At 35.2% G+C, this 27066-nt stretch overlaps 3 protein-coding genes across 3 annotated transcripts in view; 1 reads left to right on the top strand and 2 right to left on the bottom strand.

The window, feature by feature from the left end:
- Window positions 1-5088: 5088 nt before the first annotated feature.
- The window catches only part of LOC136809840 (thyrotropin receptor-like), a 133425-nt gene continuing 111447 nt past the window's right edge, over window positions 5089-27066 (top strand). The window contains exon 1 of the mRNA XM_067066395.1: window positions 5089-5110. The gene's annotated coding sequence lies outside the window, so the exon portion shown is untranslated. The remainder of the gene's footprint in view (window positions 5111-27066) is intronic.
- LOC136809837 (glycine N-methyltransferase-like) lies at window positions 6379-16951 on the bottom strand. Its single transcript, XM_067066392.1, has 6 exons — window positions 16861-16951; window positions 13588-13843; window positions 11312-11439; window positions 10097-10353; window positions 9711-9841; window positions 6379-8385 (listed from the first exon to the last, which is right to left on the bottom strand). The coding sequence occupies exons 2-6, from the start codon at window positions 13818-13820 to the stop codon at window positions 8223-8225; spliced, it is 912 nt and encodes a 303-aa protein (XP_066922493.1). The 5' UTR covers window positions 13821-13843; window positions 16861-16951; the 3' UTR covers window positions 6379-8222.
- Window positions 17954-21746, bottom strand: LOC136809836 (proteoglycan 4-like). The gene is made up of 2 exons (XM_067066391.1): window positions 21131-21746; window positions 17954-20784 (listed from the first exon to the last, which is right to left on the bottom strand). The coding sequence occupies exons 1-2, from the start codon at window positions 21222-21224 to the stop codon at window positions 18041-18043; spliced, it is 2838 nt and encodes a 945-aa protein (XP_066922492.1). The 5' UTR covers window positions 21225-21746; the 3' UTR covers window positions 17954-18040.

Genomic DNA, 27066 nt, shown 5'->3' with positions numbered 1-27066 from the left:
CAAATTTTGCGAATTCTTTGTTGTTTTGGAAATTTTTTTGCTATTGATATCTTTAGATCTAAAATAGCAGCTGCCTCAAAATTTTGATAGAATATAGTTGAAAAATTTGCATTAATTAGTAAATATGTGAAGATTAATAAAATTTGCCTCCTTAGGATTCCCCCTGAGCATTCCCTGAATGTTCTGCGTGCTTATTCTTGCAAGGGTTTTTTTATGTTTATCAACAAAACTGTCATCACACAATGAGCAAATTAAAAATGTAGCACGATTTTATTCAAATTTTCTTTGACTTAATATTCCCATTGGAAGCAAATTATAAACCAGCTGCGCTGGAAGCTCCGGCTTAAGAGATTAAAAGATGTGAAAGATGAGTTTGTTGAGTTGTTAGAACGTTGCCCACAAACTAGTAATCAGAACAGATCAGAAAGCAAAGTTATAATTCTATTGCAGAGCAAGTATGAGAAATAATCTTAACGAATAAATAAACCAGCTGGAAGTTTAGCTCTTCTAAGTGATTACACATGCACTTTCTTGCCTCAAGAACCAACCCCACCCCCGCCCACTCACCGCCTCCACTAAAAAATTGGAGCTAAAGGAGATAAACATTTAGAAGTCAATATTTTCAAGTTCTTATTGGCTGAATCAAATGCTCTTTTCGATCAAGTTACACGTGTTGGGCTCGACGAGCTGGACAGATGAATATCATCAAATCAAACTGAAGTATGCTGAAGTATACTTATAAATTTATTTTTTTCTAAACTTGCCAATAGCGAAGATATGATGCGCTGTTGATTTGATTGTCCGGATAAAATTTTGGGGAGAAAAATAGCCTAAGTTAGCTTTTAGCTAGGTAAGCGTTATTTTTTCTGTTGGGATATATAATCCTTGGTGGAGGAGAGTAGGATAATCCAAATAAAATGGTACAATAGTGTGTATGTAATAAATAGTGGTATATTTGGAAAAAACCTGTTTCGGTTTTGAAAAATCTTCAAAAGGAACGGTCGCCCCAACCAATGAAATTACGACAAAGTCCAAAAAATATTATTTTCAGTTATAACACTGTGAAAATTTCTCCGATCTTGTTAAAATTTACACAGGAATTGTGTTTTAGTATCCTTTACTGAATTCTCATAGTGATATAATTTAAAAAAATCTGTGTCGGGTTTGAAAAATCAAAAGGAACAGTCGCCAGCCGCGATGAAATTACGACAAAGTCCAAAAACGATCATTTTCAGCCATAACACTGTGAACATTTCTCCAATCTTGTTAAAATTTACACAGGAATTGTGTTTTAGTATCCTTTACTGAATTCTCATAGTGATATGTTTGTAAAAAATCTGTGTCAGGTTTGAAAAATCAAAAGGAACGGTCACCAGCCGCGATGAAATTACGACAGAGTCCAAAAACGATCATTTTCAGCCATAACACTGTTCAAATTTCTCCAATCTTGTTCAAATTCACACAGGAATTGTGTTTTAGTATCCTTTACTGAATTCTCATAGTGATATGTTTGTAAAAAATCTGTGTCGGGTTTGAAAAATCAAAAGGAACGGTCGCCAGCCGCAATGAAATTACGACAAAGTCCAAAAACGATCATTTTCAGCCATAAAACTGTGAAAATTTCTCCAATCTTGTTCAAATTTACACAGGAATTGTGTTTTAGCATTCTCTATAGAATTCTCATAGTGTTATGTTTGTAAAAAATCTGTGTCGGGTTTGAAAAATCAAAAGGAACGGGTCGCCAGTCAACATCAACAATGATGAAAACACAAAACAGGATCATTTTACATCATTTCCAGCCATACACATAACACCACAAAAACTACTCAGATCGTTTTCAAATTTGCACTGTAATGTTGTAATTTTAGTATTTTCTTTTGAATTCCAATGGCTGTGTTTTTGGAAGTTTCATTGTCAAGTTAGAGTTTTATGATTTTCAGTCTCTAGAAGAGAAGTTAGCCATATGCAAGATTTAAGCACTCGATCAGCTGACGATTCATGGCCAAAATCTCTCCAAAGTCTTTCCACATTGTTAGAGAACCAGTATGCATCAAACTTGTCATAAATCATGTCCAAAACATCATGAATAATGATGAAAATGATCAATTTTTCACTGAGATTTGCCATTCGCTACACAGTCAGCTAGCCCACTTTCGGGGAAGATGATAAAAATTGACCGTCAGTCGAACATGGTTTTTTTTCCTATTTACGATTTTGTGTTTCCGGGGGTTTTGTTGTTTCGAATTGATTAACTAACAGTTAGGTAGGGTCAGGGTTGCTAGTAACGGCTTGTCACTGTGCCGGGTGCATACTCGGCGCCTTGGGCCCCGCAGGGTTGCTAGTAACGGCTCGAATTTCAGTCAGGTTAAAAAAGGGGCAATTTTACCCATATTATAATAACATTACCCCCGTCTTTTTAGTCATTCTATAAGTATTTACAAATTGTGTGCATTGCTGTGCGAGTGTGGCTCAACGGACAGCGCGCTGGGTTTCTGATCCGAGACTCTTTCATTTGGTGGGTTCGAATCCCGGTCGGGTCGATATTTGGAGAAAGTTTGAAGTATCAAATTCATAGAAAAGTTAGTAGAAATCAGAAAACAAGTCTCAGAAAGTCAGAAAATAGAAAAGGAGATAGAGAGATAGGAAGTAGAAAAACAGAAAAGTGATGTTCGATTGACGGTCAATTTCTATCACCTTCCCACTTTCGGCAGCCATCTTTTTCTAAATACTTTCGGCCAATCAAATCACAATATTAGAATCCAGATAATCCGTTTTTATTAAATCGGAATAGATCATCGGATTAGATAAACAAACTAGTGTATATGTATAAGAATTGCGAAGCGATCCAGGCAAGTCACTCGATTCGCAAGTTGCAAGCAAAATATCTATAGGGTCACACTAGAAATTAGGCTTTCCCAGAAAAAAATTGAATATGTGGGGTGGAGGATATAACAATTTTCAGTGATTTACCCCCCGGACAAAGTGACTTTTGGCCCCCCGGACAACAGGTTTTACACCCCGGACAAGCATCAGTTGACCCCCCAGACAACCCAAATTACCCCCCGGACAGAGCAAATTTACCCCCAGACAAGGCAAATTTTTATGATTTTTGGCTACTCCCCGGACAATATATCCTCCACCCCCATGTACGAACATTTTCTGGAAGAGCCCATTGCAAGTTAAAATAGATTCATAATCAATTCGTAAATGTAAACCCCGCGAAACCCCGACAACTGCTCAGGTTCAGGAAGACCGAGCCTCTTTAGAGATGTACTCAAACACTTCAGGTGTACAAACTTACGACGTTTACTTCTACGGATTTGAGGAAAATTATATGATTTTTTTCATTAATCGTTGTAAAAAGTTCAATAATCATTTGTCCGCCCTGAGCCTTGAGTATTTTTATTTCTTAGTTTTTGTTTTAGACTCGTTTTACTTCCGGTTTCGAACTCCTTGCGTTCAAAATCGAACTTTCGAATTCTTCTAATTTGAAATTTCGAACGTTCGAATAAAAATAACATTCGAAAACTTTTTTCCTAACATAAACACCCCTGTGTCATAGACCCGCTGGGAAAAATACCTCTCTAGCCTCTTCAAAAGGTCTTCCTTGCAAAGAAAGAGCGCAGAGAATCAAAAAAAGTCAAACAAACTTTAAACATCACTCGGTTTATTGAGACAGGGATGTGAAATACAGAGGATTTAAGACTAGAATTTAATAGAAATAAGTTGACTTATGTAGTTTCAAAATTCAATAACCATATTAATTAGGAATATTGTATCATTTTGCATCGTAAATTCTGAAAAATTTAACAAAGTTCTAAAATTATATCTAAACTATTAGCGCTGTAAAATCCTGAGATAAAATTAAAGAAAACCAGATAAAAAAATTAGATATAGAAAGTACTCTTCAACGATTCTACTAAGTAAAACCTCAAAATTTTACTGATTGTGATTTTTTTCAAAGTTGGGAAACTCTTATCTTAAGTTTGCTGGAGGCAAGTACTTGGCAGTCTTTTACCCTCTTACTCGATTTGTTAACAAACAGGAGCAAACTCTTCACATAAAAAGTAAAAAATCTGTTACTTTTTTCTCGGCTGTAGCACAGGAATTTGAAACAGTTAAAATGCATCCATAAACATAATGTCATGTTTTGTCGTTGTATTTCGACATTTTACAAGTCATAACCATTAATTATTCCATTACCAACAATAAAATCCTTTATAATACAGTCACATGTCAATGTTCTATATCTCTGACCATCGATGCGTATTCATAAAAAACAAACAACCAAAGAGCCCACATCATCGAGGGTCGGTCAAGCCAAAATTTCAAAAACAACGACAAACAAACATTTCTCCTTCCACTGAATAAGGGGAGGAATAAATTCTTCCAGGTTAGCCATATCCAAAAGCGCAAAATATTTTTGTTCCCATCGATTCAAAACATACAACAAGTCCAGTGATGCTCACTTCAACATACTACCAAGATTCAATCTAAACCAAAAGGAATGGCTTTCCCACCATATGTATACAGTTCATTTCTTCAGCTTAGATCCTCTTCTTGCAATGAAGCAACAACTCTGTTGAGCCTTGCCTGTCGATGAAAGAATAAAAATTCGATCTTCTTTCTTCTCATTCTTCAAGTTCAGCTGGTTTCTTCGTTTCTTTTCATGAAGCACCATCTCTTTTCAAAACACCAATTTATCTTTTCAAAACAACAATAAATGTTTGTTTGTTGTTTTTAGTTCGAATTCGAATTTGGAAAAGTTCGAAAGCCCTTCGAAAGTATTTGCTCGAGTCAATGCAATGACTTCTTGAAAAATGAGCGCCATTTGAACGCTTCCAGCCCGCGCTGATTTTCCGATCTCTTCTTTAGATTTCCTAATTTAAACCTTAAGGAGATAAAAACAAGGCTTATCTAGTACCGGTAACCACGTGTATTATCTCCGTAGCTTTTAAGAATTGGTATATCTAAACGCACGAGGCGACACTTTTTGAAAAAAAACGAATTTAACCATCCGTAATTCCAGGTCTCTCCGCCGCGATTCTAGGTTTGATCTAAGGAAGGGCGGACGGCTTTCTCAATCATTTCTGCGTTTGAAAGATTGGATATATATAGTAATTTTTCATTTGCGCTCCCCAGCGTAGGTGAGATTTAAAGGTACATATACACGATAGCAAAACTGCTTCGCTCATGTATATTCGCTTCGCAAAAAAAAATGTCTTGACCCTTCTTGTCGGAAGAGAGAATTAAAGGCTCCTAGGCCGGAGCAAAAATGGCTTTCTCCCAAAGCAACAAGGCAACAGTTAGCTATCAATTAATGATACAATACAATAGAATATGAGTGGTATCTCGATCTATATTTTTATTACCTCTATATGGTTCTATCATCCGTTTTTTTCAAACACCCAAAATCAATTCGATTCGCAAACTTTGCCTATAGCGTTCGATCACCTCTTAGTTTTCAAATAATTTTTCCCAATTGATAAAATGGTCCAAGCTATATTGTATTATATATTGGCGAATCAATATGGTGAATGTGACGATCTGACCTCGGGTGCAGAGTTAAGGAATGTCCAAAGTCTATTTCCCAATTTTTCCACCGTTCCCATTGTATGTATTTAAATTAAGCTGATTTCAAGATATCGGCCAAAAATTGCATTTCCGTGGGTCTGGGATGAAGTGAATGGTTTTGATATTAAATGGGTCACAAGTTTTATTTTTTGACAGGCAACAAACAGCATGTTGGACACAATATGAAGTATAAGTCCGAAGGGCTAGAAAAAAATCTTTAACCTTTCGTAGGCAAGAAAAGTGAAGCCTTAGAAAATGCGCTGTATTTTTGACGACGGATTGAATTTAGCAAAGAAAATATAAAAAAATATGTTTATAAAGGTCTTGGTACAATTACACCTCTATTGAGTAATGCTACTACCATTAGGGCACTACTTTAAAAAAACTCGGATCAAAGCTTTTACTTTGTCCCGGTTTATAGGGAATAAATGTATCTTTTACAAATTCAGTAGTCATTCAAATGAAGCAGTGTTGTCGACTAATGCGATGTAACGTACCCAAGGAACTACAGGTTACCTATATTGGTAAGTTTGGGACTAATCTACAATCAAAGGTATGATATTTGATAAACACCACAAATGATTTTTAAACCTTTGGATCTCAGGATCAAAAATGTTTCAATAAGGATTAGAATATAGCTTTAGAAGCCATTCAACCCCGCCGAAATTCAACTCTGAAGGTCAAACACAAATTTTAATATATTGGCCCTTTACTTGAGAGCTTTAGCGTGGGCGGCCGCCAATACGCCATAGGAATACCAGATAAGTGGAGTCCAGGCTAACATTTATGTAACATATAATGTAATTGACGTTGACGTAAATTTTATTTGTCCTGTGAATCACGCAGTGTTCATAATAATGCTAGATAAAAAAAACTAAGGAATATTTTCGATAAAAAATAATTACAGTACTTCTCAAAAACCAACACGATATCATTATTATTTACAACCAAAATCATAAATTTGGAAAAGTTCACAGAAAAATAGAAAACTAAAAATTCTAACAAAAGGAAAAAAATCAAGAAAATCAAAATAAAAACGTGAATGTGAACATGAGCTTTGATGTATAGCTCTTAGAAGTGAGGATTACTTTATTTCTAGGGGTGAAAATATCCATGTACACAATTATCCGTAATACAGCATATCCGGAAAATGGCAGGAAATCCTTAAAAATTTACTTCACTGGCTTGGATCTAATCTTTAACAGATTAATTAAAAAAATTTTGGATCTGCAGCATCTTTCGCGATCGGTTCGAAAGTAGATAGGATTTTGAATTTTTAAGAGGGGGTCTGCGAATTAGGCCATTTTTTTATGGCTGAAAGACAGGTACAATCCTATCTACTTTTGAACCAATTACATGCGGTTGCGTTTCATGAAAGATGCTACGGATCCTAAGGGTTGGCCGCCCTTCTATAGTAATTTAATTAGTTTTCCATATAAATTATGTTCCTATTTTTTCCGGACATACTGAATAATTATTCAAAAATTAAAATGATTTTTTAATCAGGGTAGCCTTTCCAAAAATACATTGTCAAGCTTTTTAAGGTAAGATGACAACATACTTTTTCAGAAAAACTTACATCAAGCAGAGGAATGTAAAGAGATGGAAAACAGCTTTTCTGATTACTCAAAGTTCAACGATCACTTCTATTGAAAATTCTATTGTTCTTTCATTAAATGAAAGTCCAGAAAAGACGGCTCGCCATACAAATCGGACGGTTTCTACATGATTTGACGATAAAAATGAAAATTTGTTTTTCCTTTTTTGCCGATTACTAGTTTTATTTTTACCAATGTATAGCAAAAGAAATTCTTAACGCAATGATATTAAATTGGTTCTTGTAAAACTGTCAGAAGTCGAGTAAAATCAAGATGAAGTTATAATTTTCTCGAGCTCTAGCTTTCCATATTATGGTGCGGTCATGATGCGGTTATATCAGTAGAATCGCTAGGAAATGATAGATATAGCAAGAAGATATAGGTACCTTTTCGTATAGGAGAGGTGTACCCAAAATATAAGCCCTAAAGGTTTGCGCATAATTAGGCTTGAAACAAAAGAATTCTGTCACAACACGCTAATTATGCAGATTTTTTATAGCAACAACAAAAGAAACCTATTTACTCGACATAAACTCCCTTACAGGCAAGAGACCTGGTATATGACGAGCCGTTTTTCCATTGTTTTCAAGAAGCTGTTTTTCCATCTCTTTACATTCCTCTGCTTCAAGAAATCGTTTTTAATACACATTTGCCGAGATAAATCAACAGCAATGCGGGCCTCGTTTTCAAATGAAATAGTTTCTACAAACGACATTTACAATTTTTTTTCCCAAAAGACCATTTTCAATTTTGAAAATCAAAACCAGAAACACTTGCAAACATTAATTATATCTGACGATGTCTGAAGTATTTTGGCAACAAGTCTTTGAGAACGAGGTTCGCAATGGTTTTATGCATTTTGAGAAGAGTACACTGGACTTCTGGAAAGCAGTATGACATACACCCATTGCGAAAGAAATTTGAATTGTATCAAGTGCATGTGGGATCATAGATAAAGTAAAGAACAGAAACTTTACCACAAACATGTTGTTCATTTCTTTTGAATGACATATATGTAGGAAAGAACAAAATTTACCACAAACAGTGTGTTCATTTCTTCTGAATGACATGTATGTAGTAAGCAGGATTATCACCTTCTTTCAATTGTTCAAAGTCACCTAATATTCTATGATTGGAATCTTCACCAAAAACTCCTTTCAAAAGTTTGTTGAATTTCTTCAGTAAATGCGGATAGTATGATAAACGGAATTTACTGAAAATGAAAGAAAATACTTCAGTAATTAAATCAATTGAACAGTTCTACAACTAAAAACATATTCATACCAAATGAATATAGTCAACTCTCTTACTCACTCTCTGTCGCTAATTCGAACCTCTATCATTCAAATCCCTCTTCAATTCGAACTCAAACATTGGTCCCTTCAGCTGAAGTCGCATGAAACCCTCCCCAGTGATTCAAATTTTTTTCTAATTTGAAGAAAACTATATTAGTCCGCTGAAAATCGAGACAACAGTAAGATAAGTTGAAAAGAATATAGAATAGCTTATGTGTATTGGATACTGGAGCTCTGATGGAGAGATTCTTTATAGGCGTTTTTTTAGAAAGACGTCTCTTTACTTTTTTTTTTTTTGATACATTGGGCTATTCCATTCTATATCCATACAAGGGGTTGGCAAACATTTCCAGGGGGTTGTCCGAGAAATATTCCCAGAAATGTCTGAGGAATTTTTTTTCATTTTTCCAGAAGGTAAAAAGTGATTTCTAAAATCCCAGGGTGTTAAAGACTGATTTTAGTTCGTCCACCATCACTTTAAAGGGATTCCTGCATAAAAGATTATACTTAATCCATGAATAGCTATAGTGAAAAGCATTTTGAAAATTTAAGTCGAAGTTGTCAACAGTAATTCCGTCCTAAGATATTGACATCCATAGTTCCAAATTCAAGACATCTGCACTCGAATATTCTCTGCACTCTGTGGAAGTCATATTGAAAAGATAATTTCAAAGTTTGAGTTCAAACTTTCTGGTATCCTTAATCCATATTACGTAAAGATTAGAGGACTTAATCAAAAATCAAATTACCTTTAATGGTATACAAATCCTACCAATGTCATGTGCCCAGTGGTCAATCATACTAAAATAATCTAGTTCAACTAAGGGTCTCCTTCTAGCCTGCGCTCTCAATGATTTAGTTTGGTGGCTAGCTGGGTATGAGCAGAAGTTTTCCAATTTCAAATTTTCATTTCTATATCAGTTCCACAGAGTGCAGATGTCTATAGAATTTGGAACATTGGATGACAATATCTTGGGATAGAATCACTGTTGACAACTTTGACTTGAAATTTTCAAATGCCTTTCATGAAAGCTATGCCTTGACAAAGATTCATTTTTCATCCCGAAATCCCTTCAAGGTCCACCCCGAGACAAATCTTTCGAATGGTTTGAAGCAAATTTTTCCATTTTCTAGAAATTTTGAAGATTTTTTTTGGCTTGAAAAAGCTTCTTCCATCCCCTGTATGGAAATTAAATGGAACAGCCCATTTACATATTATAACCATTACTTTCCAGTATCTAACCTTAAACTTTTGTCATCAACTTTTTGTCCTTCTTCATAATCCTCAGGATAAACCGTATAATCCAAAGTGACCATATGATATTTCCCATCCACCATCAGTACGGATGTTTTGATGTCCACTTTACTGTCACTCTGAGGGAGAAAAAAATATGAGTGCAAATGACGTATTGTGTTACGTGTTACTAGTCAATACGCTCCATTTTTCGAGAATATGGAAAGTCACCGTCAACAAGAAACTCTCTTAGACGACGCTCTTCTATTCGATACGCTCCATTATTCGAAGAAAATCTAATCCTCTTGAAAATTGAATAACAGAGCATCAACTGTACAAGAAAGACTGACCCGATCAAATCAAAAGCGTCGAGAAAAAAACAAGTGCAGTCTAACCGAGTAATAAATATTCTTCATGGGTGCTTTACCACCTGCGCAAATATGATCATAATTTCGATGGTCAATGACTAGAATACCACCTGGTCGCAAACATTCGTAGAAATTCTCGATAGCATGCCGATGACTTGATTGGTCACCGTCGAAATCGGGTAAATGAGCAAAAGAATTGCCCATACAGATGATTGCATCAAATCCATCGTTTGGGATGTCGATAGCTGATTCTTTCAGTGATAACCAGTTTCCTTCTTCAATTACTAGAAATGAAAAAAGTGAGAAAAACTTGTAACAACCCTACAGTAAGTTGGTCTAAAGTCGACATACCTCATCTAATCCCGACATCCTTTTTTAGAGATAATGGGAATAATAAGAAGGTCGGAATCGCTGATTGAAGCCAAATTCTTTGATTAGCGGTCAGAAAAAAAATCAACCTTTTGCCGCCATTCTTATTATTCATTGAAAAAAGGGCATCGAAATTAGACGAGGGATGTCGGAGGAGGATTGGATTCGGGTTTGCCAGGGTGGAATAATATAAAATTCCTTTACTTTAGAGTACGTCAAGTAATAGAACCAGACTTTTTGACGTCATCAAATCCTGGTAAGGTAAACTTAAGCCCAACTCCTTTCAAGTGAAATATACAAATACAAACTATACAATGTTTGACAACATTCGAAAAGTGACGTCAAGATTAAGATTTTTGAAAACAGAGGCAAAACTTCCACAATTAGTTAATCTGGCGTTCGAACAATGGAAGTTAATAGTTGGAATCAACTAATCGAAATCTAATCGCGATTAGTGCTAATCGGTATTTAATCTAATCGACTTTTGAACAACCAAGTCCAGTTGACGATCTCTAATACACGAGTATGCACAGTATACCAAAATGGAAGAATAAGCTAAAACTGCTTGTTGCACGGCAACTTTCTGTTTTATGTTTATTTGATTTCTTTTCATGAAAATTACATGGGTTCAAAGCAAAAGCTACGCAAAAATCTAATTCGAAATCCGTGTATTTAATTTTCAAGGGGAATTGGATTTTCAACGAATAGGCGAGCGTATCGAATAGCAGAGCGTCGTTTATCATTTATAAGAGTTTCTCCTTGGCGTTGGCGTTGCCTTCATGGTCGAATAATGGAGCGTATCGACAAGTAGAGCGTTGAAATAGACATCGTCAAAACTGTATCACCCATATCAAGCCCTTAAATTTAATTTACCCCACTTGTCGTAAATTTCCTCTTTTCGTCTTTCCCATCGAATCTTGAGCGCCTGTTTCAACATTTTATCTGAAGCATCAACGCTGGTCACTGTAAACCCTTCTTCTAACAGCATAATCGAATCAACCCTAAAGATGGAATACATACGACTAAAGTGAATTACACAATTTTTTTATAAGCAACCCCAATGTTGCTAAGGAATTCCCGGATTTCAGCCAAAAAGTTACTTATGGAATTTGAGCCAAAACTTCAAAAATTTTGGCTTTTTATCTCATTTTTATGTTTAAAATACATCAAATTTGGTATTCAAATACCATCGGTACACATTTTAATGGCTAATGCCAAATAATGCCAAAAATGCTTCTTTTTAAGTATTTTTGGTTGCTAAAATTTCAGGGCTAGATTGCTAAAGCCAAGTTGCTTAATTTTTTGCCCATTCTCAGGGCTGGACCCTTAGCAACTCGGTTGCTTATATAAAAACAAGCAAAATGCTGAATGGACCTACCTAATGATTAACATCAGATGAAAATAAGTAAAAAGTGACAATAATTGTACAATAATTCAGAATGGAAAAATAAAGCTTGTGTAAATAATGTAAAATGGTAAAAAGGAATTTCCCCAAATACGAAAATCACTTAACCCATTCAGGCCCAAAAAAATTTTCCTTAAAAATCTGGCACCGCCACATTTTGGGCATTGCCATTTTGCATCATTGTGCAAAAAATAAGAAAAAAATTATGAGTCAACATTGAGAAAAGCTATATTTTCTTATTTTGGTTAAAGGGAATTTCCCCAAAATACGAAAATCCGTTTTTTAAGCGGAATAAGAATTTTCCGGGAAAAACCACTTCAGCCATTCTTTAGAGAATCTTGCCCTCCATCTTTGTACAAAAAATCAGAAAAAAGTAATGACAGGGTTTTACACAAAGTCCAAAAAACCCTATTTTTAGGCAGTTTTTGGCCCAGATTTGCCCAAATGTTTTTTTTTCTCAAAAATCAGGCTCCGACACATTTTAGGCATTGCCATTTTGCATCATTGTGCAAAAAATCGGAAAAAAATAATGAGTCAACATTGAGAAAAGCTGGTAACAGACAGACGGACGAACGGACATGGGTTAATTTATAGAACCTCCACCGGGGTAGCCGGAGGTAGGTCCAAAAATGTGTATAGAGCGTTTGATGTACTTTTTGCCACTTCATGGTCACACTGTAACACTCCTTCCCACTTGAAAAATTAACCAAAATATCATCCCCAATGGAAAATTATACTCCAAATTTTCCCCTCGGGAAATAATCAAATCACTGCAAAATATTGTATTCATTGTATTATATTGTATATTGTATTATTACCCCAACTGGCTGAAAAATCCTACCGGGAATGGAGTGATTGTACCTGAATCACTAATTAACTAGTTGACTGCATCGGGCTTCCCAGTTAGTTTTAAAGCTGACTAATCAACCATCTTGTTTTCCATTCTAGTCGCGATTCGAATACTGAAACTGAAAGTTCGAATGGCGGACTGGTCGGCTTTATAAACTGGACACACTTTCAGGGAAATCTGAAGTCAGTTAAGCTAGTGTGTAAAGGGATTTGGTATCTGTTACCTGAGACTAAACAGTCGGTGATGTTTTAAGCGAATGATCGTCGATAGCAATGGGCTTTTCCAGAAAAAAAACTTGCCCCACTGTTGAGGATATTGATTTTTCGAAGTATGGAACCCCCTGGATATCCTACTTTATTAGTAAAGACCCCCTGGATATCCTCTCTTATAAAGATGCTTACCCCTGGATATCGTATTTTTTTACTTGAAAAGACACTTTACCCCCTGGATATCCGCTCCCTTGTAGATATTTAGCCGCCTGTATATCCACTTTTAAACAAAAATCATCAACCCCCTGGATATCCGATATCCTCAACAGGGGAGCACGGATTTCTGGAAAAGCCCAATAATGGCTAACAATCTATCATCAATCATCAAGGAAATGCCAACAATGATCAATATTGTCGATTGAGAACGTTTAAATTTAAAGACTCGGTGAAGCTATTCATATCAATTATATAAAAGCAAGGAAAAACACTCTCTAGCATAGGGTGGGAAAAGGAAAGAAAGTAGAAGAAAAAATAAAAGTCTGGTATTAGCAAGTGCTATGGGAGACCAAGGAACTTTAATAAAACTCTTATTCAATTCCTTGGGGAGACGTTTAGCCACTTTTAAAATGAGAGGTATGTCAAGGGTGTTATTAGGGTGTTAAAATTTGAAGAAATACAAACTCACCCAGTGCCTGTGGCTGCATCTAAGACATTTTTACAATCAAACTCTCTCAGAATGCCACAAACTTTCTCTTTGTAGAAAGTGGTTCTCTTTTTCTGTTCACCTACATATTTCTTCCAAATTCTGGCAGCTTTTCCATCCGCATATTGATCAGGGACACCAGTAGCGGCCACGCCCGGGGTACGGGTCCTGAAGACTCCATCGATACGTGCAGTGATATTTGTTGACGAGCTCATAGTGTAATTGAAATGTTATAAATCTAAAATGACAAAAAAAAATGTTTCTCACACCCTCTGGGACAGTTATTGAAACCAACGATCAGTTTTAAAATATACTCTTGCAAACTGTCTCTTGCTCTCTGCAGAGATAACAAAAGCTTATTTTTGTGATAATGTTTATTCCATAAATAAAAGTATATATCATTTCATATTGTAATCATGTCATAAGAGTTGTCAGTCATCCAACAATAACAAAAGCTGACAGTCGCTCGTACCTTTCTCAAAAAACTTGTCAAACCTGTCATTATTTTCAGATGCAAATGCATGTATCAGACACAAGATAAAAAAAAGCGATGTATATAATTGAACTAAGAGCTGGACGTTTTTAAGATCAAACTATATAAGAACATAGGGTTAAGAATAAAGTTAAAGAACATTCATTTTCAATTCATTTTCTTTAGTAAATGCATAAAAAAATACTCACAATATGGCGACATTGAAAACATTTTTAGTCTTAAGACCTTAAAAAGTCAGCTTAGGCTTTTCAAACATGGGAACTTTAACTCTGGTCTCCAGGCCTCCGTAGGTTTAATGTAAAGAGGCTTAAGTAAAAATGGAGTGGAATAATGAAACTTTCAAAACCTGTGATAAAAACGTGAATACAAAACTAGAAAATTTACAACTCTAATAAATAAACGCAAAATTCAAATATTAATGATAAAACAAAGTATATCAAAATTAAAACTTTAAAAAATATTATATGCTTAAAATAAAAGATTATAAATAATCAGCCCATCAGACAGAAACTGCGTAATTCTACTTGTAAAAATACATGTAATGTCTACTTATAACCCATTATAAAAAGGTACGTCCGTCTGACTTCCCTCTCTCCAAAGACAAAACAAGTTATGATGTGCTATCAAACAAGTTAAGCTTGTTTCTCCATTTTGATCACTAGAACTCGATAACAAAAAGTTACTAGTGAGATAAGATCTATCCAATTCCGCAGAGTTTATTTTGTTCATTTCGTTTGACCTTATTAGAAAAAGGACATTTGCATCGAAATATTCAAATGCAAAAAAACGGTGTCATTCGGTTATAAGCGACCTAAAGTATCGATAAATAAATCACGAATTTCATCTAGCCTTCGTTCACACTACGGGGGGAGGGGGAGGTTGGAAAATTTTAAAACTTAATAAGGAGGGGAGGAGTTGTAATAAAATAAAGCGAGGAAACTAAATGCTAAAGACAAGAAATAAACTAAAACAATTCTAGGAAGCTTTCGAATTTTTTGACCTATATGTAATTGTGTCATTCTTATCTGTGATATCTAGTTCAACGTCACGCATGTTGGGTATTTGTCCTTGGTTTTGTATTAAACTATTCTGTCCATGTTTTAAAAGGTTTCGTTGTTTCGTTATAAAGTTTTGTAGTTGATTTTGATGATTGCGTACAAATGACTGTTTTATTTTGTGAGCTTTCTGAGATTTCAGTTCTCTGTTGTCATGTTGCTTGAGCAGTGTATATCGTAGCGCTACAGACAATCGTGGTTGATGTTTGGTAGATTTCAGCTTTTCTTTGGATGACATTTTGGATGAAGATGTTGTTTCGACTGAAGGTTGCGACTGGTGATTTAAAGGTTGCTCTTGGCATTCTGTTATTAGCTGTATAGGTTCTTGGGGTACAATGGATGCTTCTGGAGATGATGGTTCGATCTTTACTGAAAAATTTCCAAGAATTTCTGGGTTTTTGGGACCTAGTTGAACACTTCCCACTGGTACATTTGATGAAGTAGATTCACATGTCTGTAACGGTATTTGAGGTGCTGTTGCTAGAGATGGTTCTATTTTTACTGAAAAGTTTTCAAAAATTTCTGAGTTTTCGGGAACCAAATGAACACTTTCCGCTGGTAAATTTGATGAAGTGGATTCACATGTCTGTAACGATATTTGAGGTGCCGTTGTTAAAGATGGTTCTATTTTTACTGAAAAGTTTTCAAAAATTTCTGAGTTTTCGGGAACCAAATTAATACTTCCCGCTGGTTCATTTGATGAAGTAGATTCACATGTCTGTAACGGTATTTGAGGTGCCGTTGTTAAAGATGGTTCTATTTTTACTGAAAAATTTTCAAACATTTCTGAGTTTTCGGGAACCAAATTAATACTTCCCACTGGTTCATTTGATGAAGTAGATTCACATGTCTGTAACGGTATTTGAGGTGCCGTTGTTAAAGATGGTTCTATTTTTACTGAAAAATTTTCAAACATTTCTGAGTTTTTAGGAACCAAATTAATACTTCCCACTGGTACATTTGATGAAGTAGATTCATATGTCTGTAACGGTATTTGAGATGCGGTTTCTGATTGTCTGTTTTGTCGTAGGCGCAGTGGTAGAGATTGGATCTGGTTTGGCAGCTGAATTGTAAGGCGAGTTTGTTGGAAATGTTGATCAATTTCATTTTGGTCACTCGAAGTACGAGCCAATAAAGCCGGTGTTTGGTTGTTCTCTAGATCTTCATTAGGTACCGTTGATTCTTTAAGATGTTTTTGTAAATAATGTAATCGAAGATGAGAATTCAAGGCAATTATCTGTGTAAATGTCTCACCACATTCAGTACACTCAAAATTTTTTCGAACGTGTCGTTTGGTATGATTATTTAAATCAACTCGACTTGTGAAAATGTTATCACATTCCGTACATTTAAAACATATATCTGGATGCTGAGACCTAGTGTGTGCATTAAAATCAGCCTTCCGTGTAAACAAATCAGCACATTTGGGACATTTTAACTTGTCCCTTCCATTTGGACATCGAAACCCATCAACATGTTTTTTTAAGTTAAATTTTCTCGTAAATGTCATACCACATTTCTCGCAAGGAAACCTGGGTTCGTCTGAACTTTCTTCATGGAAACGGTGCAAATGATCTTCTTGTGTGAAACTTTTACCACGTTCATTACTGTTGGAACTAACATTCACTTTTTCACACTCAAGACTTGTGAACGGTTGATGGTACATTTGATGTAATCTTAAACCATGCTTCGATGAAAAACACTTACCACAGTCCTTACAATTGTAAATCTTGTTATGTTTTTCATGTAACAATTTTTTGGTAAAAGTCTTTTCACATACAGTGTATTCATTCTGTTTTATTTCTTCAGGGTAAGTTTCGTCTGTACTTTTCATTTTATTTGAAATCTAAATGATAAAAAAGAAGAATTTGAATAAAAACATAAAAATGAGGAAAAAGTGAGCATCAAACAAAACGAAAGATAGGAATTATCACATATGAACTATGTGCAGTGCTTGATTGAGTGATCCAACTGATAGATTGAAATTTCGTGCAAAGACTTTACCTCAACCTTGACCTTTTAAGGGAACTGTTTCTTTGAAAAAATGATTTTTTCAAGTTCCTTCAAAGTGACATAAAAGATTTTAGTCTGGGAGTTATTATCATTTTAGTACCATTGGAAAGCTATTTCTATAAGCCTTCTGTTTATGTCTCTTAAAATCAAGTGGTGAATATAGAATGCAAAGTGGTCAAGGTCCTAGAAATTTTTAGGTGGTAGGAGAGGGATGATGAAAATAGCCCCCAGCTCCAAGAAAGGTAAAATCAAAAAAATTGTGCTTGAAAGCTCATAAAAAAAATCAACAAAGTCACCTAAATAAAGTAAAGTTTTTCCTATTGAAATAAAAAATATCAACATAACATGACGCGTTGTCACATAAGGACAAGCTTTAAATATAATCTTAAAATTATTTGAGTCATCAGCCCCTAGTTCGATAACACAACTGTGTTAAAAAAAAGATTTAAACCAATGGGATGCATTCTATGGAGATCTATTGCACAAAGTCTTGGAAGATTAGTATTTTGACCGATTTTGGTCGCATATACACGTCTTTCGGCGTCTAAGGGTTAACATTAAAATGTAGTCTCAGAACCTAATTGATAAAGGTATAAATCTATGTTTTAAAGTAAATAAAGTGGAGTCTCCATAATTCGAACTACTGCAACTCGAATGTCTTCGTAACTCGAACGAGTTTTCTGCTTGCTCCCTTCAGTTAAAAATGTCTCATAAGGAGTAAGGCTCCATAACTCAATATTTTCATAACTCGAAAAAATTTGAGTTCCTAGTGCGTGTTTGAGTTTTATGTATAGAAACTCCACTGTACATTATGTAAAAAAAATAATTTTTCACAATTATTCATATACAAATGGTTTACAACGTTGTTGGAGTGCTAAGGGATGTCCGATGTGACTTCCTTTTTACTCAAATTAAACATTCGCACTATATCTAAAGCCTCTTTCCTTGCTTTTTCAATATGGTCAGGATCCTTTTGCTTATGTATTGATAGTTGAGGTACTGTGTCAAAATCCTTTTTACAAATTTCACAGCGAGTTCTTGATTTGGTCTTCTTTGTGTGCTTTTTGATAATATGAGAATCTAGTTCCAACTTCTTTGAATATGCTTCACCACATTCATCACACTTAAACTTTTTCAAGGGATGAACATAAATATGTGATCGCCATGGTTGAAGTTGACGGAAAAAACTCCCATGCGGTTTACTTTGATATAGTTGTCTCATTTCATCAATTGTCTTGGGTTTCGTTTGTTGAAAACTTGTTTCGAGTGTTTCACCTTGATAATGTTGGCTGTTATCTTCAGTCGGGTTGACTTGTTCTAGTTGAGAGCATGTGTTGATTGTTTTACCTTGAGATTCCTGTGGTGTTTCTTCAGTCGGGTTGGCTTGTTCTTGCTGAAAACATGTGTCGATCGTTTTACCTTGAGATTCCTGTGATGTTTCTTCAGTCAGGTTGGCTTGTTCTTGCTGAAAACTTGTTTCGAGCGTTTTAACTTGATACTGTAGTCTTTCAATTGGGCTGATTTTCGTTTTACTTTGAAGCTGCTCTTCCGTCGGAAGATGTAAACTTGTTTCGAGCGTTTTACCCTGCACCTGCTTTTCCTCCAGATTGACTTGTTTCTGCTGTGAACCTGTTTCAAGCACTTTATTTTGAAGCCGTTGCTGCTTTTTAGCCTTATTATGTTTCAAGTGGCGATGAATTTTTAACCCTTTTTCAGATGTGAATTTACGTTCGCAATGGTTACATTGAAACATTTTCTTTTTACGAGCTGGTAAACTATGCTGTGTTCTGTAATGTGCTTTTATCGAAGCTTCCCAAAAGAATATTTTGTCACATTTAGCGCATTTGTATTTCAAATCTCGACGTTTCTTGGTAGGAATTGGTTGTATATTCATATCAGAGGAGAAACGTTTACGGCGAACTTGACAGTCTTTTTTGAAGTGCTTATCAATGTGTTGGTAATATAAATTCATTTTTGTAAACGTTTCACCACATTCCTCGCAATTTATAATCTCCTGTTTTTCAGGAGATATTATCCTTTTCTTTAACACTAAAAGTTCATCATTTTTGTTTGGAGGAGCCTTTTCGGGATTTGTTTGTAATGGGTCAGTGGTGTGTTGAGTTTCTTCAGGTAGCGGTTTATTGTTATGGGTTAATGGTTGTTTTTGTAGACAAGAAAGTTCATCATTTTTGTGTGGAGAAGTCTCTTGGGGATGTTTTTGTAATGGGTTAGCGGTGTGTTGAGTTTCTTTAGCGAGCGGTTTATCGTTGTGGGTTGATGGTTGTTTTTGTAGACAAGAAAGTTCATCATTTTTGTGTGGAGAAGTCTCTTCGGGATGTTTTTGTAATGGGTTAGCGATGTGTTGAGTTTCTTTAGCGAGCGGTTTATCGTTGTGGGTTGATGGTCGTTTTTGTAGACAAGAAAGTTCATCACTTTTGTGTGGAGAAGTCTCTTGGGGATGTTTTTGTAATGGGTTAGCGATGTGTTGAGTTTCTTTAGCGAGCGTTTTATCGTTGTGGGTTGATGGTCGTTTTTGTAGACAAGAAAGTTCATCACTTTTGTGTGGAGAAGTCTCTTGGGGATGTTTTTGTAATGGGTTAGCGATGTGTTGAGTTTCTTTAGCGAGCGGTTTATCGTTGTGGGTTGATGGTCGTTTTTGTAGACAAGAAAGTTCATCACTTTTGTGTGGAGAAGTCTCTTGGGGATGTTTTTGTAATGGGTTAGCGCTGTGTTGAGTTTCTTTAGCGAGCGGTTTATCGTTGTGGGTTGATGGTTGTTTTTGTAGACAAGAAAGTTCCTTATTTTGATATGAAGAAGTTTCTTTGGGATTTGTTTGTAATGGGTCGCTTGTTGGTTGTGATATCGTTTTATTCTTTTGATTTGATGTACGTAACTGCTGTTCTTGTGAATCTGGTTCTGTTGATAAAGTTTTTTCTGGATAATTTTCTCGTGAAGGTCCTATTTCTGTAGCCTCTGGTTGTGATAACGGTTGACTTCGTTGAGTTGCGATGGGTGTTTGTTTTTGGTGTGACCGAGGCTCTGGTGTTAAAGATTGAGGTTTTTGCGAAGATTTGTTTTGTAAGTTAGAGGTTTTATGATTTGGAAGCGGAATCAGTCCATTTTGTTGAGTTGAAGATGGCTTTTTTCGAAGCAATATTGGCACGGGCAGCTTTTGGTTTGGGAGATGAACTGTCAGTGTCTTATTGTGGAATTCGATATTTATTGAATGTAATTTTTTCACTTTGGGTCCAATTCTTTCATTTTGATCAAAAATTGAAGTTTTGTCTAGATCCATTACTGTTATTTCAGTTCCTTTTGATATCGATGTCTTGTTGATATTGTCCGAGTGTGATTCTTTGAATTTGGGGAGGATTTTTGTCTTTTGATGTTGAGCGAAAATCCTTGATCTATTTTTTACAGCTAAATTGATTTCTTTAGCTCTATTATTTAACAATTTGTTGCCATTATAGGTGTATATTGCAGGTGATCTTGCTACCGTCTTATTGTTGTGATCTGGTTGGTGTGCACTATAATTATGATCAGATATTGTAGATAATGATTGAAAATCAACATTGGCTTCTTCTTTGTCACTTGTCTTCTTTTTAACCATTCTTTTATCTAAAAATCAAAAGAAACAGGAACAAAATAAAAGTTTCTTTAGAATATAGTCAATTCCTCAAAATCGTCCTCTATACGTGGGTTAAAATTTCTTTCAATTTCTTTTTGGTGGAATTTTAGTTTTCATACATTACACATTTTTTTATGCTACCAGGTTGCTAAGGCCTTCAAATTTCCCAATTTTTCTCATTATCCCGTTAATTAAAAGCTTTTTAGATAATCTAACCATGGCAAACGATAGCCCTTGACCCAATACTCTGAGACATACCATTCCCTTAGATTTAGAAATATCATTTTGATTTTGTCATTAAAATTCCAGCTCAAATTTTCAGTTAAAATGTCTTACCATTTTCGGCACATTCAACTGTCTTATATTGGCTGCCCAACTCAGAATGGATTTCTTTCATATGATTCTCTAAAGCAACTTGATTCAAAAACATTTTGTTACATTTCTTACATTGATATTTCTTCTGGGTATGGTGAGATCTAGTGTGAGAATCAAAATCAACTTTCTGTACAAACAAGTCACCACATTTAGCGCATTTAAATTTCTTTCTTGCTTTTGAACATTGAAAGACATGTTTTTCCCTGTAATATTTTCTAGTATATATAGCTCCACAGTTGCAAATCACATCTTTATGGGCGATTTTGAGATGTTTCTACAAGAAATGTTTTTGCAAGTAATCATTTCCTGCAAAGCTTGCACCACATTCATTACAGTTGAAAAGAACATTCTTTCCTTTACACTTGGGATTTTTCATTGGTTCATGACATCCCTGGTGTAATGCCAAAACACGTCTTGATGAAAAGCATTTTCCACACTCCTCACAATTATGAAGCTTATATAAGCCCATGTGTTTTACGTATGACAATTTTTCAGTGAAAGTCTTTCCACAAAGACGGCATTCATATTCCTTCTTTTCTGGAGTTTCTTCTGTACTATTCATTTATATTTGAAATCTAGATGAAAAAGAAATGCAAGAATAAGTTGAATAAAAAAAGGGTTCAATAATATTGAAGGAAAAGAATTAGAATAAAGGTGTTCTTGTCACACTCGAGGCTCCTCCAGGGTTCAGATACGTCCCCAAAGTAATTACGTACCCCCAATATTTGGGTGTCCCCAAAAGAATTTTCTTTGTTTGAGAAAAGTATCAAGCAATAGGTTCATTGATTGAAAAATCTTGTCAATTAATGAATGATTGTAAAGTTTAAAGGCCTTTTTTAGTCCAAGTTAGAAACAATGAATCTTGTCTCACCTAATTTCTAACATATTAATTAGCCAATATGCAATAAGATTTCATCAATAGACAAACAAGCTCATTAAAAATGCAAGATATATGAGATTTTGAGATTACAAACCTCGTAATTTTTTCAATCAGTAACTTCGCACTCGTTTTGCTCGCACACCTTGTGCATTTTGAATTTTGAAACTTGGCAACTATGCAGATCATTATTTTTGTTGGAAGTTGTCTGAATTTAAAATTATGATACTTGATAGAAAATCTATTGCTTGATTGTAAAATGACAGCTTAGACAAATTTGTATGTTTTGTTTCTGATATAAATAAGTTCTTGCGTTCTTTTAATACCCTCTGACAGCTGACAATTATTAGTCTAGGCTTTTTCCTTTCCTATTCTGACAATGCAATGCTTAAAAATTATTATGATATCAAGATCTGCAATAAACTTAGTGACTTAGAATATCGATCATATTTGTTTTCCCCAACAGTCTAAACTTAAACTCCTATATCAGGATTAGAAAATAGGCTAGTCTTACCTCTTTTATCTTTCCCTTTACAACAAAACAATGCTGACAAGCTGACACAACACATTGACAAGTTGTTTTGTTTTGTCAGATAGTCCCAAGTTAGAGCAGTTGATGGTAAAAAATAGAAACAAAAACATCAATTTCCCAAACGTTCCTTATTACGGACATTCGTAGCGACTCCAGAATTCACGCAACTTTTTGTTGACGTCAAACCAAATGTTTCATTTTTCCGTGAACTTTGAACCCTTCAAACTTTTTTTCTATGTATGCTAAAGCGTTCCGGTTTTTACTAAAAGAAAGCCCGTGATCTTAGCTTTCCAGCGGTATATATCACTGTGGACACGGGCTAGACGGCAAATTGGTAAAGTGCCAAACGTTTTTGCATCATTTTCAAGATTGTTTCCGACAGGAGAGAAAAAGTTGCAACTATAGATGAACAAATGTTTCTGGAAATGGAGGAAAACGTAGTTGAAGGCTGAAACTTTGTATGTTTATCAGAAAAAGGGTGAGGAATTCAAAAATCACATTCGATTAATTTTAGTTCTTTCATTTTCATATAGTTTTTTTTCACTTTTTTGCATCTTTAGCATGGGAATGTCCCGAAAAAAAGTTTTAATTTCTGCTGAAATGGATTTTCTTTTCGTTTGGGGTTTCTCCTTTCAGAAAAACTTATTCTTTACTTATAACTTTTTGTTCCTCCAATTCCAGAGGCCCCTTGAAAATGGGTCCTACAACATTTTTTGACTCATTTCAACCTTTTCCAAGCTACTTTTCTTCAAAAACAAAAATAAAACAATGCAATGTCTTCTATTTTCAAAAAAGATATATCTTTCGTTGTTTTCATAATACTAAATATTTTACAAATATTTTTATTTAATAATATTCTAACACCATCAAAGAATTCTCCCTCCAAATTTCAGGTCTCTAGCTACACTAGAAAAAGAGATATACAAAATTAAAGAAGCATGACTGGAAAATTTCTTTTTTTTCTTTTTTGACACATTTTTCGAATTTTTCCAAGCTATTTTGCTAACCTTTTTTTAAGCATTTTTAGTCAAATTTTTGACACTAAAATTTGAATATCTTTACAACCACTTAACCTCTGGAGGCGTATGACCCCTCATTTTCTTTCTTTTTCAAAGCTCTACAAGATTAGCGACTCCAGAAGTCATGCAACTTTCGTTGACGTCAAACCAAATGTTACATTTTTCCGTGAACTTTGAACCCTTCAAACTTTTTTTCTATGTATGCTAAAGCGTTCCGGTTTTTACTAAATGAAAGCCTGTGATCTTAGCTTTCCAGCGGTATATAACACTGTGGATACGGGCTAGACGGCAAATTGGTAACGTTTTGCAACATTTTGAAAATTGTTTGCCGACGGGAGAAAAAAAATGTGCAACTATCGATGAACAAATGTTTCTGGAAACGGAGGAAAATGTATTTGAAGGCTGAAACTTTGTATGTTTATTTTTCTTTCTTTTTCAAAGCTCTACAAGATGGGATAGGTTTTGAAAAATCTTCTGGAGTTGCTTACATTTGTCCCTTATTATGGACATTAATTGTCCCTAAAATTCAGGTCGATGTCTCTTTTCTACAAAATTTTTCTAGAAAGTTGAAATGAATTATCATAATTTAACATAGCATAAAACAATAACAAACTTAGCCCACACGACACGACACGCATGTGAAGGACCCTGCTGACGCACCGGACTGTCCGGTGTATTTGTCCGGTGGCAAAAAGTATCCTTTTGCTACACCAGATGCAATAAGTCCGGTGTCAGTCCGGTGTTGCATACAGGGAATTTTGGGCGCCGGACATTTATGAAACAAAAAAATAAGAAACACCGGACGCACTGGACTGGTGTCATGTCCGGTGTTTTCAGTTAGGAACATTTGGCGAGTTCCTGTACGCGGCCGCAATTAAAAAAATCATAACAGCACTCATTAAAATAAGGCGTTCGTGTCTTTTCCCACTTTTTTTAGCCTTGACGATATAGCAAACAAAGTAAGTATAAGCACACTGTGCTTTTAATTGGCTGAAATTTATTTTCGCGTCGGAAAAACTTTTTCAAACTTTCAGCAATGATTGACCAAACTATTATAATGAAAATTATCCAGCGCATTTTTTATCTTCTTACCTTCTTCATCTTCATTGAAGCACTTGAAGTTTACTGAAGGTAAGCACATAAGATATTCTTATAATTAATGATATTCATTGAAACACCGTTCTTTGTGCGCTGAGGTGGAGTGCGTGACGTAACTCGCGCGGCAACTAACTCGCCTTCTGTTGGAAGATCATATTGGGTGTTTTGACGTTACCACCCATTGAAGCAGCGGGCGCCTCTGTCTTACCGCAACTCTTTCCACCATTTTAGATGGTCTTAACAATAGATCCAAAAGGGCGCCATAATCTTGGAAGATGATATTTGTTTTGGTCTCCGGCTTTGGGAAGTAGCAATGTTTTTGGTTGTTTTCGATGGGAAATGGTAAGAAACTTAGTTTACAAGTGTCATTTAGTTTTTGCTGGTTTATAGAAGGCAGGATCCTGGATGGTTTCCCTAACTGGTTTTTTGATTGTCGTCCGGTGGGAAAAAATATCCTTCTCCGACACTGGACATCCGACTTCCTTAAGTCCGGTGTAGAAAATATACCTTTTTCGGTTGAATTCATTACGCACGAGCGAGCGCAGCGAGCGAGTGCGATTCTTTTGGCAAAAGCGCGGGAAAAAAAGCTGATATGCGGAGTGATAAAATCGATTTTTACCCTTTTTCAGCCTCTTTTCCATTCAGACTTTCGTCGTCGTGTGCAACTGTCTTAACTCCGAACATTGAGAATTATCGCCTGTACCCGACTGTCTGTTGGAAGCATTACGTAATGGATTTTTTCCAAATCTCTTTTTAAATCGAGCTCCGGCGTGAAAAACAGTAGGATGTTTTTCATACGACGATGAATACGTCATTTCTTCGAGAAACGTCGAAGGAAAATATAAGTATCCTTCTCGATCGGGAAACGTCGCTCGGTTCGGAAGCGTATTGTTGATCGGACCATACTGCCTTTTAACAGTCAAAACAAAGATGGCGGCAAAAATAAACAACTGGTTGCTACCGCTCTTTCGCTATTTTTCTATGGTTTTTATGCTTTAATGAGTTGAATTGGATCATGATTTTTGTGTGATTGTTACAAGAAATGGTTGATGATGAAGTTTTCTTATTATTCCTTCCTAAATTTGATGTTTCGTTTGGTTTGGCATGAGAGATTGATGCAATCTCTTCTTGAAAAACAGGATATTTTATTCGGTCGATATTTTATCATCAACTTTCACAACAAACTAACTTCAATTTTGCCCGTATATTTACACAAATTCTAACAAGGCAGTTGACTGAATATTTGTGGATAAATCTGACCATGCTATATTTGAAAAATTTTGCGACATCAAAAAAGTTTAAACTCACTTTTTTATGATGGTCAGATGGTAGATGCGGCACCCAAGGAAATGGTTGTGGTTGGATATGAACTGGTTAGCTTTAATGTAAAAATTTAAACCCAGAGCAAAATTTACTGATTGATGATTGATGTTTTAAAAATGCAACGTGCGGAAAACTTTTGGTTGTGGATTTGGACATTTTCTTGCACGTGCGTTTGAAACGTAGAAATTATTGCTGTGAATTTGGACATTTTCTTCTACGTGCGTTTTAAACGTGGAAAACTTTTGGTTATGAATTTGGACATTTTCTTCCACGTGCGTTTAAAACGTGCAAAACTTTTGGTTGTGAGCTTGGACATTTTCTTGCACGTGCGTTTTTTTAAATGTGGAAACTTTTGCTGTGAATTTGGACATTTTCTTCCACATGCATTTTAAACGTTGAAAACCTTTGGTTGCGAATTTGGACATTTTCCTCCACGTGCGATTAAAACGTGGAAAACTTTTGGTTGTGAATTTGGATATTTTCTTCCACGTGCGTTTAAAACGTGGAAATTTTTTTTGGGAATTTGGACATTTTCTTTCACGTGCTTTTAAAACTTGGAAATTTTTGCTGTGAACTTGGACATTTTCTTCCCCGTGCGTTTAAAATGTGGAAAATGTTTCTTGTTAACTTGACATTTTCTTCCACATGCATTTAAAAAATGTAGAAAAGTTTTGCTGTCAGGCAAAAATAAAAAAAAAATGTAGTGTTTCCGGAATGCTTTGAAAAAAGCTTTGATGCGGCCGGCCAGAAAAAAAAAATTTATTTTATTTTTTTGATGACTTAAGTAATATATAAGATCATTGAAATAGAACTTTAACAATAACTTTTATGTACAAACAGTATGAAGTAAGCCCTGAATATACTAATGTATCAACTACTAACGAACAAACAATTCTTGATCTACAAGTGGGAATTAACCAAACTAACCAAACTACTTTTATAGCTTAAATGCTCCAAATTGATTTTTTTTTATAATGAACTATATAGATGAACCTATAGTCTGCGGCCAGATCAGAAAATTATTATTTTTCACCCGGTTGGTTTCCAG

The sequence above is a fragment of the Clytia hemisphaerica genome, unplaced genomic scaffold (genome assembly GCF_902728285.1).
Source record: "Clytia hemisphaerica strain Z4C2 unplaced genomic scaffold, Clytia hemisphaerica genome assembly, whole genome shotgun sequence".
Taxonomy (NCBI): Eukaryota; Metazoa; Cnidaria; class Hydrozoa; order Leptothecata; family Clytiidae; genus Clytia; species Clytia hemisphaerica.
This window is presented reverse-complemented; position numbering and strand designations above follow the sequence as displayed.

Bases quoted from the DNA above. Each gene is read 5' to 3' on its own strand.
- LOC136809837 (XM_067066392.1), bottom strand. From the start codon at position 13,820: ATGAGCTCGTCAACAAATATCACTGCACGTATCGATGGAGTCTTCAGG. The intron at 10,354-11,311 runs GTAAATTAAATT...TTTCATTTCTAG, and splicing joins GGAAATTTACGACAAGTGGG to TAATTGAAGAAGGAAACTGG. The intron at 8,386-9,710 runs GTTAGATACTGG...TTTCATTTTCAG, and splicing joins GTTGATGACAAAAGTTTAAG to TAAATTCCGTTTATCATACT.
- LOC136809836 (XM_067066391.1), bottom strand. From the start codon at position 21,224: ATGTTTTTGAATCAAGTTGCTTTAGAGAATCATATGAAAGAAATCCAT. The intron at 20,785-21,130 runs GTAAGACATTTT...TTTGATTTTTAG, and splicing joins AGTTGAATGTGCCGAAAATG to ATAAAAGAATGGTTAAAAAG.